General features: G+C 41.5%; 1 protein-coding gene across 5 annotated transcripts in view; it reads right to left on the bottom strand.

Moving 5' to 3' along the window:
• Nucleotides 1-16,645, bottom strand: part of dnaaf9 (dynein axonemal assembly factor 9) — a 107,301-nt gene that overhangs the window by 38,307 nt on the left and 52,349 nt on the right. For 3 of the 5 annotated variants that reach the window (XM_033035570.1, XM_033035586.1, XM_033035575.1), the window contains 8 exons: nt 15,871-15,947; nt 13,422-13,466; nt 11,594-11,639; nt 8,420-8,531; nt 3,152-3,222; nt 1,588-1,638; nt 1,175-1,291; nt 332-419 (listed from right to left, as the gene is read on the bottom strand). In XM_033035570.1, the coding sequence (XP_032891461.1) occupies nt 332-419; nt 1,175-1,291; nt 1,588-1,638; nt 3,152-3,222; nt 8,420-8,531; nt 11,594-11,639; nt 13,422-13,466; nt 15,871-15,947 (607 nt within the window). The remainder of the gene's footprint in view (nt 1-331; nt 420-1,174; nt 1,292-1,587; nt 1,639-3,151; nt 3,223-8,419; nt 8,532-11,593; nt 11,640-13,421; nt 13,467-15,870; nt 15,948-16,645) is intronic. The other 2 variants (XM_033035580.1, XM_033035590.1) reach the window with 1 other exon arrangement.

Below are 16,645 nucleotides of genomic sequence, written 5' to 3'. Positions count from 1 at the left end.
GTAAGGTTTTACAATGTTCTTCTTTTATTCTCTTCCAAAAGCTACAAAACTAAAACTCATTGATCTTCCTTTATGTCTCCATCCCTGACCCTAGTGTTATTAAACCAAACTAAACACTTTTCAGTAATCAATCATTTATTTGTTTCACTTTGTTTCTTGCTATGGCATGATTTACCACATGAAAGTTCTTCGAACAGATAAGTTATACCCAGCAGGTCAGGCAATAGTGAAAGAAACAACAATGTGCCTGACCTGCTGGGCAACCAGTACTTTCTGTTTTCTTTCAGATTTCCAGCATCTGTAGTATTCTTAGACAAGTCAATTATGTTACCTTCTTCTGGTCTGGCAACTGAACTGCCAGAATAAATATATGCAGAGTCTCCACCTATAAGCAAGGTGCCAAGAAAATGTTCTTTCATCTGAAAATAATGAAAAGTTCAATACCTTCAAAATTATACCAATGTCCCAGGTATCAAATCTGTGACAACTTTTCTAATATCCTATTTGAATTTATGCTGCATGCAAACAAAATATTATGTGGCAGGTTTTGAATTAATTTTGTAATGAAAAATTGTAACAACCTTATCTGGTTAATTGGCTTGAAAGTATACATTTTGCAAATGACTCGCTTACTGCCGACGAGCAGCAGGACCCGACTCGTCCGCCGCACTCAGATGACAGAGGAGGACCCGCTTCACAGGCCTATGGAAGCCAACGCGCAGCGCGAAGTGGTCGAAGCCCCAGCGGTCAGGCCAGAGCCCCGAGGTCGAGTTGGGCCGAGGATGAGTTGGAGCCCCTGCGGACCAGGTCGGGTTGAAGCCTCAAGGTCGGGCAGAGGGAGAGGTCGGGTTGGAACCTCAAACGGAATCGGGCCGAGGACAGGGCATCGTGGATGGGCCGCATTGTCTAAAACAAAGGGGGATCGGGCGTGGGGAGGACGCCGGGAACAAAGAGGGATTGGGCGTATGGGGGCCCGCCGAGAACTATGGGTGACCTGGTGCGGGGGGGACAAAGAAGGGGTGAGTACTTTATGTAACTTTGTCGGCTCCTTTGTGGCGACTCTTTTGTGTACTTTGTATGCAAAAACAAAGAATTTCACTGCACCTGCTAGGTACAAGTGATATTAAAGTATCATCATCATCATTATTATCAACTAGTACATTTTCTCTCTCACTTGATCAAATAAAATGTTATCTTTTGTCACGATTCTCTTCAGACTATTAAACGGTCTTCCGAACCCGGGTCTCTGCCACTGCGTCTCTGTGCCGCTCTGCTGTGCCACTGTGCCGCCCTAGGTATAGGGAAAGTATTACATCTCCTGTAGTTCCTCCCTGCTGTCATTGATGGATCCCTCCCTATATTCTGTGTCCCTTAAATTCTGCCTTCACTTTCCTCCCCCTAGATGGAACAAAAATAGAGTTCCCCTGGTCCCCACATTTCACCCCATTAGCCTGCACCTCATATAAATATCTCCATTAGTCCTGGTACATTTCACAATTAAAATCTGCAATATCTGTCACTGCAGCAAAAGGGATTTGAGGGATTTGTTTATAATTAACCACATGAAAACAAATCCAAAAGATGTACCTTCAGTACTTGCTGCACCTCCTCTGAAAGTTTCACCTCAGCATCCTCAACCTGATAAAGAAAGACAATTTTAGTTATGAAATACCTCAATCTCATATATTTTCAGAAATTCTATTTTATCAAAATACTCCAGCTGACATTGAGAATATCTGTAAATTTGGTTAATAGTCTCCAACAACACTAAGTCAATTCCATTTCACATACCACATACATTGCCCCGAAGCATCAAATTAAAAAGGGACTAATGAATGAGAGTTCTTACAGAAACCAGCTAAAAGAGACCAGGAGCAGATATTCTGCAGTCTATGAGATATATTCTAGCTGCCAGAAGTTTTGGTATTGATATTGGTTTATTAATGTAAAATGTTAGCAACATTCATGAGTCCAATCAAACGATACAATGAGACGACTGCATCGGTGCTACCTCCTGCAACCATGCAAAACTCACTGACTTCATCAATTTCAGGGCTAATTTCCATCATGCCCTCAAATTCACTTGGACCATCTCTAACATTACCCTATCGTTTCTAGAGCTCAATGGCTCCATCACAGGAGATAGACGATCAACTGGCATCTATTACAACCCACTATCTCCCATTGCTATCTAGACTACACTTCTTCCCACCCTGCTTCCTGTAAAGACTCCATCCCCATCTCCCAATTTCTCCGTCTATGCCACATCTGCGCCCAGGATGAGGTTTTCCATACCAGGTCATCAGAGATGCCTGACCCTAGACCTCTCCCCTCAACTCCGTCCAAGGACCCCGACAGTCTTTTCAGGTGAGGCGAGGTTCACTTGCACCTCCTCCAACCTCATCTACTGTATCCGCTGTTCCAGGTGTGGACTCCTGTATACCACCGAGACCAAGTACAGGCTCGGCGATAGTTTCGCTAAACACCTCTGATCGGTCTGCCTAAACCTACCTGATCTCCCGGTTTCTCAACACTTTAATTCCCCCTCCCATTCCCACACTGACCTTTCTGTCCTGGGCCTCCTCCATTGTCAGAGTGAGGCCAAATTGGAATAACAGCACCTCATATTTTGCTTGGGTAGCTTATACCCCAGCGGCATGAACATTGACTTCTCTAACTTCAAGTAGCCCTTGCTTTCCCCTCCCCTTCCCAGTTCTCCTATCAGTCTCACTGTCTCCGACTACATTTTATCTCTGTACCGCCCACTCCCCGCATCAGTCTGAAATGTCTCGACCTGAAACGTCACCCATTCCTTCTCTCCAGATATGCTGCCTGTCCCGCTGAGTTTCTCCAGCATTTTATGTCTACCATCTATATAAAGAGTACAACACATAATGCAAATAAAAAATAAACAGATAAAAGGAAAATATTGTGTTACAACTATCGAGAAATGCCGATAAAGGGCCATAATGAGATCGTTTTACAATCACATCTGGATTATTAAAGTACATAACAAAAGTTCCAGCAATGGTCCCTATGTATACTATTGGTCACAAGCTATAATTTCTCTCCATACATTTCTGGAGGTTTAACAAGTATGAACAGGAGGTTTTTATCAAAGAAAATTTGGAAATTATTGGTGTACACTTACCATCCAAGAAACATATCGAGGCACAATTGCTGAGAGAATCATGTAGTTGCTGTCTGTAGACATAGTACCATCTACAGGGAACAAAGTAGAACAACAGTTTATTATTTTCTCAAATCTCTTCATCAGCGAAGGCACAGCATATAGAATTATAGGAACAATAATAATGGATGGGATTTATATAGCGCCTTTCTAGAATACTCAAGGCGCTGACAATGAGAGTTTGGATACAGTACATCTGCAATAATGCATGGTTGCATTCCTAAGAAACCTCACTTTATAGAAAATCGCATTGTTGAAACAACATATGTCAATGGGGGAAAAGGGGAGGCGAGAAGCTCGAGAGTTTCAGACGCAATGACAAAGATTGTTTTTCCCCCTGCAGGATTTTGCAAAATAAAGGTATTTTTATTTTTGTTATTGCGAGCTGAAAATATTGATGGTCATACCGTAATTTGTTTAACAAAGCATTATTGTGCAAGGATCAATAGAAGTGACTGCTTATTAATTTCAATGACCACCTGCAGTGAAACTAACAGTCTTTGTTCTGAAGAGACAATGGTATTTGATTACTACAGGGAGGTTACATGGAAACACTATTTTCCACAGACAGTTTTTTTCCAAAACAATTATATTTTTCTGCTTGTCAATTTCCAAAGTAACCTTTAAGTGTTCACAATTTCCCGATCAAATTGCATTATAACCAATGTGGCTCACATAATACACATCAAGTTATATTCAATTCACTTTATGGAAGCACATGTTTTGGCAGAACTACCTGTGCATAAATGGCTTCTAACCAGAAAGCATAGAATAGCAGAGTGGACATTGCGGAGGTTAGTAAAGGTAGGAACCATTTCTCTTTTTGACCAAATTTATAATTGGGACTTGGGTATCATGAACATATTTCAAATTCTATAGATGACATGAAACCCCGAAAAGTAGTGCCCATTAGGAAGATAAAAAATAAACCATACTATACATGAGTAAAATCAAGCCATCACACAAGTGCAACAGACAAAAATACCATATGCAGAATATAGTGTTACAGCGTTATAGTGTTACAGTGAGAGACAGTTAAGTGCAATGAGGTATGTAGCCCTAACTTATGGGAGGACCGTTCAGTAATCTGATAATAGCGGGGAAGCTGTTGGTATGTGCTTTCAAGTTTTTTTTAATCTTCGGCCTGATGGGAAAGGAGGGAATATCCAGGGTGAAAAATGGTTCTTTATTATGTTGGCAGCTTTTCAGACAGCATTAAGTACAGACGGAGTTGATGGGGGGGGGTGTAGCTGGTTTGTGTGGGCTACATCCATAACTCTCTGTAATTTCTTGCAGTCTTGGGTACAGTAATTGCCAAATTAAGGTGTGATGCATCTCACAGGATACTTTATACGGTGCATCTGTAGATATTGGCAAGTCTTGGATTCATGCTGGACTTCCTTAGTCTTCTGAGGAAGTTGAGGTATATGTGTGCTTTCTTAGCCAGCAATGTGGTTGCTCCAGGATAAATTGTTGGTGATATTTACGCCAGGGAACTTAAACCTCTTGACCATCTCCACTTTTGTATTTTTGATGCTGACTGGACATGCACACCACCTCATTTCCTGACAATGTTGCTAATTTTGAGGGAGAGGTTGTTGTCTTGACACGATATTATGAAGCTCTCTATCGCCTTCCTGGTTCATCCACCATGGTGTTGTCATTTGCAAATTTGTAATTGCAGTTAGAGCAGAATTTGTGTTGTCACTTATCCTCATTGATTTTGGTCTAGAAGTCCAGCAAATCGAGGATCCAGTTGAAGATGGGGTGCTGACTCCTTACTCCAGGAGGTCTGGCGCAAGTTTAGCATCAAAATGGGGTGGGATGTAGATTGCTGTCAGGATAGTCAAAAGGTTAGTACGGATGTCATTGATTAGTACGGGTGTCAGGGAGAAGGCAGATAGATCAGGGTTGAGGGAAAGATAGATCAGCCCTGTTTGAATGGTGGAGTTGACTTGATGAGCCAAATGGTTATCACTTATGAAAAAGAATTCCAATGGCAGGTTTTAGGGACATAACTTCACCGTAACTTATTTTACTATCACTTATTTTATAATCATTAAACCTTTCAATTGTGGCTCCTCTAATAGACCAAACTGTAAATAAACACCACAAAAAGCAAGGAACCTAGTATTGAGCTCTGCAAAATTATGAAAAAATGACTTCCTAATCAACAATATCCATTGACAGGAACACCGTTTCTGGCCACTGGGCCAAATATGTTTTAAATTCTAGGTTCTCTTGCATCCTATGGGATTGAGCAAACACTTTCCTAAAATCAGTGCGTATGAATTAAATGCACCACCCACGTTCCCCTCAATCTCTTCTTAAAATATGCAATCATTATGTAAGACACTTTTTTTTCTCAATATTTTTAAAATTTCACTTTATGCTTTTTCAATATTAGGTCATTAGGTTATAAGTAATAGGAGCAGAATTAGGCCATTCGGCACATCAAGTCTACCCTGCTATTCAATCATGGCTGATCTATCTCTCCCTCCTAACCCCATTCTCCTGCCTTCTCCCCATAACCACTGACACCCATACTAATCAAGAATCTATCTATCTCTGCTTTAAAAATATCTATTGACTTGACCTCCACAGCCTTCTGTGGCAATATGATATAATTATTTGCTCATTTCTTATGGCCTTTTTCAGCATCCTCCTTTATTTCAGATTTGCAGCAAATGTATAGTTCCACTAGACCATCTATAATCTTTGCACTAGACCAAGAGGGACCTGTTGGGCCCCGTCCCCCAACGCAGGGGGGGAGGGTGTGGCATCGGCGTTCACCTCGAGGGGGGGTGGGGTGGCGATGAGAGTTCCCCCCCGATCGGCCCTCCCCACACCCTGCCTTGTGGCCAATCACCAGGATCGTGGGGCAGCAACGTCCCATTGTGATGTCATTGTGGCAGTCGGCAGCTTGAAAGCCCATGGTGATTGGTGCAGTGTGAGTGACATTGTGACATCATCACTGGAAACTCCTGGAAAAAGGGCTGTCTGTGAGAAGGCGGTTTTGGCTTTTTATTTAAACTTTAATCATGAATAACTTTTGAAATATAGCATGAAATCTTAAGTGAAGCTGAGTACGGTGTGGGTCCAAAATGCAACCAGAACTTGAGGAGCAGCTCCTTCAGATATTGGTAGAGGGGCAGCAACCACATTACCGTTGGCAACGTACACAATACACAATACAATTTATTTGTCACTTGAACCTCATAGAGGCTCAAATTAAATGTTGTTTCTGCAGTCATACACACAAGAAAAAAAGACCCAAGACACAACACAATTTACACAGACATCCATCACAGCGCATCTCCTCCTCGCTGTGATGGAAGGCAAAAAAACCTATCTCTCCACTGCACTCCCCATTCCCCTCCCGATGTCAGAGTCAAAGTCCCCGGCGGGCGATGGCAATTGTCCCGCGGCCATTAACGCCGCGCCGGGTGATGCAAGGCCGCGCTCCGGGTCTTGTTGTTGGAGCCCCCGGCGGGCTCTAGCAAAGTCCCGCAGCCGTTGAAGCCGCGCCGGGCGATGATGTAAGGCCCAACGTCCCATTGTGATGTCATTGTGGCAGTCGGCAGCCAGCTTGAGAGCCCATTGCGATCGGTGCACTGTGAGAGGCATTGTGACATCATAGAAACATAGAAAATAGGTGCAGGAGGAGGCCATTCGGCCCTTCGAGCCAGCACCGCCATTCATTGTGATCATGGCTGATCGTCCCCTATCAATAACCCGTGCCTGCCTTCTCCCCATATCCCTTGCACCACTAGTTCCGAGAGCTCTATCTAACTCTCTCTTAAATCCATCCAGTGACTTGGCCTCCACTGCCCTCTGTGGCAGGGAATTCCACAAATTCACAACTTCTCTCATCTTATGAGAAGGCTGGAAGCTGTTTTGAATGTTATGTTATATTTATACATGTTGGTGAGGCCACATTTGGAGTATTGTGTTAAGTTTTGGTCATCCTGTCATTAAGTTGGAAAGAGCTGAGAAGATTTACGAGGATATTGCCAGACCTTGAGGGGCTGAGCTATAAGGGGAGCATGAGGTGGCTAGGAAGTTATTCCTTGGAACACAGAAGGATGAGGGGTGATCTTATAAAGGTGTTTATTATAATCAGGGGAATAGGATGCTCAGAGTATCCTTTAGACTAGGGGAATCAAGAACCAGAGGACATAGGTTTAAGATGAGGGAGGAAAGATATAATAGGAACCTGAGGGACAAAGTTTTCACATAAGGGTGGTGGGTATATGGAACAAGCTGCAAGAGGAGGTAGTTGAAGCAGGTATTATAGCAACATATAATAACAAGACATTTGGACAGGAAGATGAAAAGATTTAGAGGGATATGGGTCAAATGCAGGCAGATGGGACTGGTGTAGATGGAGAATCTTGGTCGGCATGGACAATTTGGGCGAAGGGCCTGTTTCCGTGCTGTACGATTCTATTTTCACCTCCACCAGAAAGATTTGCTATCAGGCCTTCAGCACCATTTCCTGGTCAACACCAATCTATATCATCCATCTCCTCTTGCTGTCCAACCTCACAATATTCTCTTTGCTCTGAAAGTTAAAAAAAATTGCAGGTACTGGAAATATGAAATAAAAACTCAATTGGTCTGTGGATAGAAAAGTAGTTAACTTTTCAGATCTGGGATCCTTCATTGGTCCAAATGCACCCAAGTGATGGATTCTCAAACTTCCTGTGCTCTCAATTTTACTAACAGATGGAAAATCAGAAAGTGCCTTTTTTCTCAATATAAACAGTCAGAAATCCTGTTCATGTCCTTGTTAAATGGTAACTAATATCAAAGAACCACAATCTACCATCACAGATCCTTCCAAAAGTAATACTGAGTTTTGAAGATTCATCTCTCAGAAACTGGGCACCTGGACAGGCCAGAATTTACTGCCCATCTCAAAGACTCTTGAGCAGAGTAGCCGAAGTCATTTCAGAAAGCCTTTTTTTTTGGAAAATTCACTGCTGGGTCCAGAGTCACACAAGGACAGCAGATTTCCTCCTCTGAAGAATATTAGTGAAACAACATGTTGAAAAACTAACTGGTTGTTATGTGATCATCATAATTAACGACTTTAAAGAAAAATCCAGGTTATTAATTGAATTTAAATTCCACAGCTATGATGAGATTCAACTTTGCTACAACACCACTGCCAATGTTTCATAATGTAGGATGAGAAATTAAGTTTTCTAAATTGTTGTTGCTTACCTTTTTCTTTCAAAAATATTTTAGATTCTATGAATGATTCAGAGAAAACTATGGATCCTAGAGTCCCTTTTCCTCCTGTTAAATCTGGAATGTCATAAACAGTCATTGAGGCCTGCAACACAATGGAAAGCACCCAGTCAAGCAATCTAAAACCAAGATTACAGTGGACCACAATTCAATAATTAAATTGACAGAGCTTGAAGCTTTTATAGGCTATATATTGATATACGGAGAAACCACAGCTATTTACTGTAACGTTATGTTCCACATAATTCACATTGATATTAGCATGGGGAGGGAGCCCTTGAAAGGAGATAGTGAAATACATTAATTCATTGCGATTGATGCTTGAGTGCAGAAGGGCAGACAAATGAAGAGAAATCTAGAAATATTGTTTATTTATAAATTAGGTTAATTGGCTTCTGTAAATTGTTTACTGAGTGTAGGATAGAACTAGGGTAATCGCTGGTCAGCATGCGCTCGGTGGGCTGAAGGGCCTGTTTCCACGCTGTATCTTTAAACTAAACTAAACTAATTTAATCAGAAATTACCCATATACATTTTTCTAAAATACTTACAGCTGGTTAAAGATTAAAACTAATAAGATATCAATGCTATTCAATAAAAATAGGAAGCACAGTTAACTCCAAAAGAAAGAAATGACAGCTGGGGTGTAAGCTACCCAAGCAAAATATGAGGTGCTGTTCCTCCAATTTGCCCAGGACAGAAAGGTCAGATTGGGAATGGGAGGGGGAGTTGAAGTGCTTAATAGACAATAGGTGCAGGCCCTTCGAGCCAGACAGATGACAAGATTAAGCATGCAGGTAGAGCAGGCAGTGAAGAAAGCTAATGGCATGTTGTCCTTCATAACAAGAGGAGTTGAGTATAGGAGCAAAGAGGTCCTTCTGCAGTTGTGCAGGGCCCTAGTGAGACCACACCTGGAGTATTGTGTGCAGTTTTGGTGTCCAAATTTGAGGAAGGACATTCTTGCTATTGAGGGAGTGCAGCGTAGATTCACAAGGTTAATTCCCGGGATGGCGGGACTGTCATATGTTGAAAGAATGGAGCGACTGGGCTTGTATACACTGGAATTTAGAAGGATGAGAGGGATTCTTATTGAAACATATAAGATTATTAGGGGATTGGGGCAGGAAACATGTTCCTGGTGTTGGGGGAGTGCAGATCCAGGGGGCCACAGTTTAAGAATAATAGGTAGGCCATTTAGAACTTTTTCACCCAGAGAATTGTGAATCTGTGGAATTCTCTGTCTCAGAAGGCAGTGGAGGCCGATTCTCTGGATGATTTCAAGAGAGAGTTAGATAGAGCTCTTAAAGATAGCGGTCAAGGGATATGGGGAGAAGGCAGGAACGGAGTACTGATTGTGGATGATCAGCCATGATCACAGTGAATGGTGGTGCTGGCTCGAAGGGCCTGCACCTATTGTCTATTAAGCATTTCAACTCCCCCTCCCATTCCCAATCTGACATTTCTGTCCTGGGCGTCCTCCATTGTCAGAGTGAGGCCCAGTGCAAATTGGAGGAACAGCACCTCATATTTTGCTTGGGGAGCTTACACCCCAGCGGCATGAACATTGATTTCTCGAACTTCAAATAGCCCTTGCTTTCCCTCTCTATCCCCTCCTCCTTGTCAGTTCTCCCACTAGTCTTACTGTCTCCGACTACATTCTATCTTTGTCCTGCCCACTCTCCTGACAGCAGTCTGGAGAAGGGTCTAGACCCGAAACGTCACCCATTCCTTCTCTCCAGAGATGCTGCCTGTCCTGCTGTGTTACTCCAGCATTTTGTGTCTACCTTCGATTTAAACCAGCATCTGCAGTTCTTTCTTACACAGACAAGATTAAGAAGATGGACATTAAAAGTGCATGATTGTAAAGTAAATATAAACAAACATTGGCTCTCAGTTTATTCCCACTAATCCTATTCATGCAGCTATTTAATGGAAAACTAAAACCTAGCTACAGTGTGAAGGTCAGGTCATTCCTGATTTCCCCACCTGTGAATTTTGTTAACGTAATGGGCCTGTCCCACCGAGGCGATTTTTCAGCAGACTGCCGGCGACTGTCAAGTTGCCGGCAGTCGCCTGAAAAACCGGCAACTGGAACGGCGACTGTCAGAGTGGAACACACTCACATACACACAAACACATCACTTCCTTCACCAGCCCGTTATGCAGGCAGGGGACAGGGCAAGCGGGGGGAGCGCTGTCTAGAAAATTCACATGGTGCAAAGCCAAGGTGAAACAGACACACACCGCAGGAAGATTGACGGCAAAAAGACGGCTAAAGCACAGTGTACGGTAAGTTCTTTAAAAGAGGGGGAGAGAATGAGTGGAGACAACTTTTAGGAAGCCAGAGATACAAGGCTGTGAAGCTCGGCGAACATTTAACATTACCGATCGGTTATCCTTGGTTCTGAAATCTACTGCTTACCTTTTTTTCCCCTAATGACCCAATGAAATTCACTGGTCAGCATCTACAACCTACAAGAACCTCCGACCTCCTGACGACTCACCTACAGCTCGAGAATTCTCGCTACTCTCTATGGCGGCTTCATTCTAGTCGCCGCTAATGTTTCAACATGTTGAAAAATTCACGCCGACCATAATGAGGCCACTAGTTCCTAGAATGCGGGAACTCCTCATGACCATGAAGGCGACTTCCCGGCAAGCACCCGCGAACACGTGGCGTCCATGCGGCGACTGCAGTCTCCTGCAGTCGCCTAAAAAGTCACCTAAGTGGCCCATTAGGAATCAACCAGAGTCAGATGTCAGGGGGCTGGATCAAGTTTAATCAGTCTCATCTGGATTTTATAATTAAAGATTTAGGATTTAAATTTACTTGATATTTCATTTTATCTTTGAAGTCTTGGAACTGGAACTTCAATCCAGACAATATCAAAGATATGTAGGTATAGAACCTCCTGCAACAGCATTAAGTATGCAATTCAGTATCAGAATCAGGTTGGAATAAAATCTGGAAATTTGATATCATAATTTACTGATATTGTTTTAATAGCGAGAACGGTTGTCTTTAAAATGTCATTGTTGCGGTTTCATTCTAACCCTTATCTTGGAAATGTTTAAATATACAAACAACTCCTCTTGAGAAATGTCAGGAAAACGAAAGGAAAATGTTCTATTTAATGGATAACTTACAGTTTTAATGAGGAATTTGCTTGAATGGCTCTCCAATGAGATGATTCTAGAAAGAAATGACATGGAAAACTTGTCAGAGTCATACAGTGTGGCAACAGGCCCTCCGGCCCAACATGTCCCAGCTACACTCACCCCACCTGCCCGCATTTGGTCCATATCCCTCCAAACCGGTCCCATCCATGTACCTGTCTAACTGTTTCTTAAATGGTGGGATAGTCCCTGCCTCAATTACCTCCTCCTCTGGCAGCTTGTTCCATACACCGCCACCCTTTGTGTGAAAAAGTTACCCCTCAGATTCCTATTAAATTGTTTCCCCTTCACTTTAAACCTGTGTACTCTGGTCCTCGATTAACTTACTCTGGGCAAGAGACTCTGTGCGTCTACCCGATCTTTTCCTCTCATGATCTTACACACCTCTAAAAGATCACCCCTCATCCTACTGCGTTCCAAGGAATAGAGTCCCAGCCTACTCAACCTCTCGCTATAGCTCAGACCATTTAGTCCTGGCAACATCCTCGTAGAGCTTCAATTTCCCTTGCCATTCAAGCTTTCTTACGCTCATCTGCCTTGCCCTTCACTCTAACAGGAATGTGCATGTCCTGGACTCTTATCAGCTCACTTTTAATAACATCCCACTTTCCTAACATTCTTTTTGCTTCAAACTACCTGCTCCAATCAACCTGAGCGAGATCCTGTCTTACACCATAGTTGGCCTTGCACCAATTTAGAATTTTAACATGTGAGCCCGCCCTGTCTTTTTCCATAACCATCTTAATCCTAACAGAACAGTGGCCGCTGGCCTAAAAGACTCATCCACGAACACTTTATCCATTTGCCCCTCCCAGTTTCCCAAGACAAGATGAAGCATTGCCCTCTCCCGTGTGGGGCCCTCTACATGTTGCCGGAGGAAACTTTCCTGACATTGTAATCTGCCTTGCGCCAATTAAGTAGCTTCCCCCAACATCCAGACCTGTCCATATTCAAAACAATCTTAAAACCTGTGATCATTATCTCAAAAATACTCTTCCACCGTAACACAAGTCATCTGGCCAGATTCGTTTTCCAATATAAGGTCCACGATGGTCATTGAGTCTGACTATCCACGTACTGTTTAAGCAAATCTTCTTGGATTCACCTCACAAAATCGTCTTGAACTGAGTCAAAATCAATAATGGGGACGCTAAAGTCACCCATTACAACAATCCTGTGGTTCTTGGATCCTTCCATAATCTGCGACATGTCTGATTCTCTTTCTCCTGCTGGTTATTGCACGGCCTATAATATAATCTCATAAGAATAATTGCTCCTTTCTTATTTTTGAGCTCAACCCATAATGTCTCAGTAGACATACCCTCCAGTATGTCCTCTCCAAGTCGGCTGTGATATTTTCCCTGATTAGTAAAGCAACACCTCCACCTTTTTAACTCCCCCTCATGTGCACGTGACAATAATAAATAAAGTTGGGGGAGTCCAGAACCAAGGGCCACAGTTTAAGAATAAGGAGTAAGCCATTTAGAACGGAGATGAGGAAACACTTTTTCTCAGAGAATGGTGAGTCTGTGGAATTCTCTGCCTCAGAGGGCGGTGGAGGCAGGTTCTCTGGATGCTATGAAAATAGGGCTCTTAAAAATAGCGGAGTCAGGGGATATGGGGAGAAGGCAGGAACGGGGTACTGATTTGGGATGATCAGCCATGATCACATTGGATGGCGGTGCTGGCTCGAAGGGCCGAATGGCCTACTCCTGCAGCTATTGTCTATTGTCTAAATCAATATCAATAAAGTTATCAAAGGGTTTTTGAAAACAAAGCTAGGCACCAAAACACTCACGTTCCATGGCTATTCACAGCTTCAATCAGAAAGCACAATTTTGATCTGTTGGAAAAATAACAGTTACCAAAAATGTTTTACGAAAATGGCTCAATTGTAAAAGTAAAATAGCACTGATGGCACAAAAACTGTCTCAAAAAAAATTCTGAAAAGACTCATTCTTGCAAAATCCAATTTCTTACACAGTTGTTAGACAATAATATAAATTGCCCACATAATCACTTGCACCAGAGGATGGCAAAAAAATTGTGTTTGTCAGTGACAAAGCAAAGACTGATAGGAGCTTTGCAGAAATCATAAATATTGCAGGTTAGAATCAAGTGTTCTACAAATTCTCAGGTCAGGTAGCATCCACATACAAACTGCTCAGAATGCTGGCAAAATAAACATCACAAAGGATCTTAAAATTTCACATCTGCTCCTCCCATGCTTTTCCAACTGTTGGGCTACTTTCCAATTTACAACCAACGTCAAAGAAGGTTTTAGGGGACTGTAGTACAGTGCCCTCCATAATGTTTGGGACAAAGGCCCATCATTTATTTATTTGCCTCTGTACTCCAAAATTTGAGATTTGTAATAGAAAAAAAATCACATGTGGTTAAAGTGCACATTGTCAGATTTTATTAAAGGGTCTTTTTATACATTTTGGTTTCACCATGTAGAAATTGCAGATGTGTTTATACATAGTCCCCCCATTTCAGGGCACCATAATGATTGGGACACATGGCTTCACAGGTGTTTGTAATTGCTCAGGAGTGTTTATTTGCAGGTATAAGAGAGCTTTCAGCACCAAGTCTTTCCTCCAGTCTCTCAGCACCTTTGGAAACTTTTATTGCTGTTTATCAACATGAGGACCAAAGTTGTGCCAATGAAAGTCCAAGAACCATTATGAGACTGAGAAACAAGAATAAAACTGTTAGAGACATCAATCAAACATTAGGCTTACCAAAATCAACTGTTTGGAACATCATTAAGTAAGGTGAACTTACTAATCGCAGAACGACTGGCAAGCCAAGGAAGACCTCCAAAGCATTCTCTCTATAATAAAGAAAAATCCCCAAACATCTGTCCGACAGATCAGAAACACTCTTCAGGAGTCAGATGTGGATTTGTCAATGACCACTGTCCGCAGAAGACTTCATGAACAGAAATACAGAGGCTACACTGCAAGATGCAAACCACTAGTTAGTTGCAAAAATAGGATGGCCAGGTTACAATTTGCCAAGAAGTACTTAAAAGATCAACCAGTCCTGGAAAAAAGGTCTTGTGGACAGATGAGTCTTGTGGACAGACTTCAAGCAGTCATTGCATGCAAAGGATATGCAACAAAATACTAAACATGACTACTTTCATTTACATGACATTTCTGTGCCCCAAACTGTGCTGTAATTTCTACATGGTGAAACCAAAATGTATAAAAATACCCTTTATTAAAATCTGACAATGTGCACTTTAACCACGTGATTTTTTTTCTATTACAAATCTCAAATTGAGAAATACACAGGGAAATAAATAAATGATGAGTCTTTGTCCCAAACATTATGGAGGGCACTGTAAGTGACAATAAGTAAGTGATCATTATTCAAACTTTAATCTCTGAAAAATGTATGGAATTGAAAGAACAGTCAGAAGGTCCTGAGGTTGTGGAAGGTTTAGAAAATTCAGTTTAAAACATCAGTTTATTTCACCGTTAGAAATGTATCCGCCTTGTGAATCCAATGACCTGGATTCAATCGTGAGATTGGATGCTTACTGTGTGCAATTTGCACATTCTCCCTGTAACCACCCGTGCTCTGGCTTCCTTCCACAGCCCAAAGATATGTTTGTAGGTTAAATGGCTGCAATTTACCCCCAAGATTAGCTAAGCCACAAAAGAATGAAGAGAGTCAATATAAGTGAGAATACATTGTAAGGTAACTGGGAAAGAAGAGGGAATAAGAATAATATTCTGGTGGGAGCCAGCATGGATCTGATGAGCCAAATAGTGTCATAATAAGTGTTAAATCAGTTAAAATCATCAGTTAAACGGAAAAATCTTTACAAATTTCTACGTGAAGGAACGTTCAGATTCATAAAGGTATACCTCTCTTCCCATTTGACAAATTGTGCCTGTCAAAACTTTGTGCTTCCTGTCCAGATTATTTTATGCTCATCTGATTACATTATTCATCATGAATTACTCATCTTCTAAAAATGTATATCTTTTTTGGAAAATACACAGAATGAATGATGATAATTTCAGCTGCAAAGTTTATATTAACATATATTCAATTATCTGACAATTATTTGCTGCACATTCTACAGCTCTACGAAGAATTAAAAAACATCAATTCTAACTGTATCTCCGGTCAAATCCTGCTTGTGGGGGGCACTCTGTAATCTTACTGTCATTCCTATTTACAAAGTTAAAGAACAAAGTTAGAGCTTCAAATTCAAGATTGTTTCATACCTTAGGATAGCTTTGTAGTGACCAAGATCATAGCAATCCAATGTTGAAAGAAAAACATCTTCCGCAATTTCTTTGGCCTAAAGTAGAATGCATTCATTAGTGACTCAAATGCACAAAAAAGTACTATATATAGACCAACGTACAATCTTGAACACAGGACTTTTTACTTTATAAGATAGCACGGAATACGCCTTTCAGTTGAACCAGCCAATCTGAGCATTCCCTGGAACCTACTCCTGTCTTTCCTCATCTAAATCTAAAACACAACTCTCAACTTTCTTCTCCCTCATATGCTTACCAACCTTTACTGTTTCATATTTAAACTAATGCATATGATAGCAAGCCCACATTCTCACAATTTTTTGTGTGAAAAGGGAGTTTTTGAATTCCATGTCTTCTAATGATGAAGTCCATGATGATAATTACTTGTGGTACATATCCTTTCTAGATATTAAACTATTCCCCCCTTAGATATAATTTCTTTATTTTTCCTTTCATTTATGTTAATTGTTCTAGAAAATCTGAGTGTCGCTGAATTTATCTGTTCAGCTATAATTATTTTCCATTCAGCACAATGAAACAGCAGAGACCAATGTTGCTCATGTTCAGTTATTGGCCAGTTCATCAATTGAAAAAGTTTCATACATTTAACGTTCACAAAGTTATCAAACTATCCTCGTCACTTTGAGGGTACATTATACTGTTTGCAAACGGGACATCCTAAATGATTGCTCACAGGAATTGCTGACTCTGTTCCTGCACCATTATCAAAAAT

Source organism: Amblyraja radiata, chromosome 1 (assembly GCF_010909765.2).
Source record: "Amblyraja radiata isolate CabotCenter1 chromosome 1, sAmbRad1.1.pri, whole genome shotgun sequence".
NCBI classification, from domain to species: Eukaryota; Metazoa; Chordata; class Chondrichthyes; order Rajiformes; family Rajidae; genus Amblyraja; species Amblyraja radiata.
The sequence above is the reverse complement of the archived record's forward strand: the minus strand, read 5'-3'. Positions and strand labels throughout refer to the sequence as shown.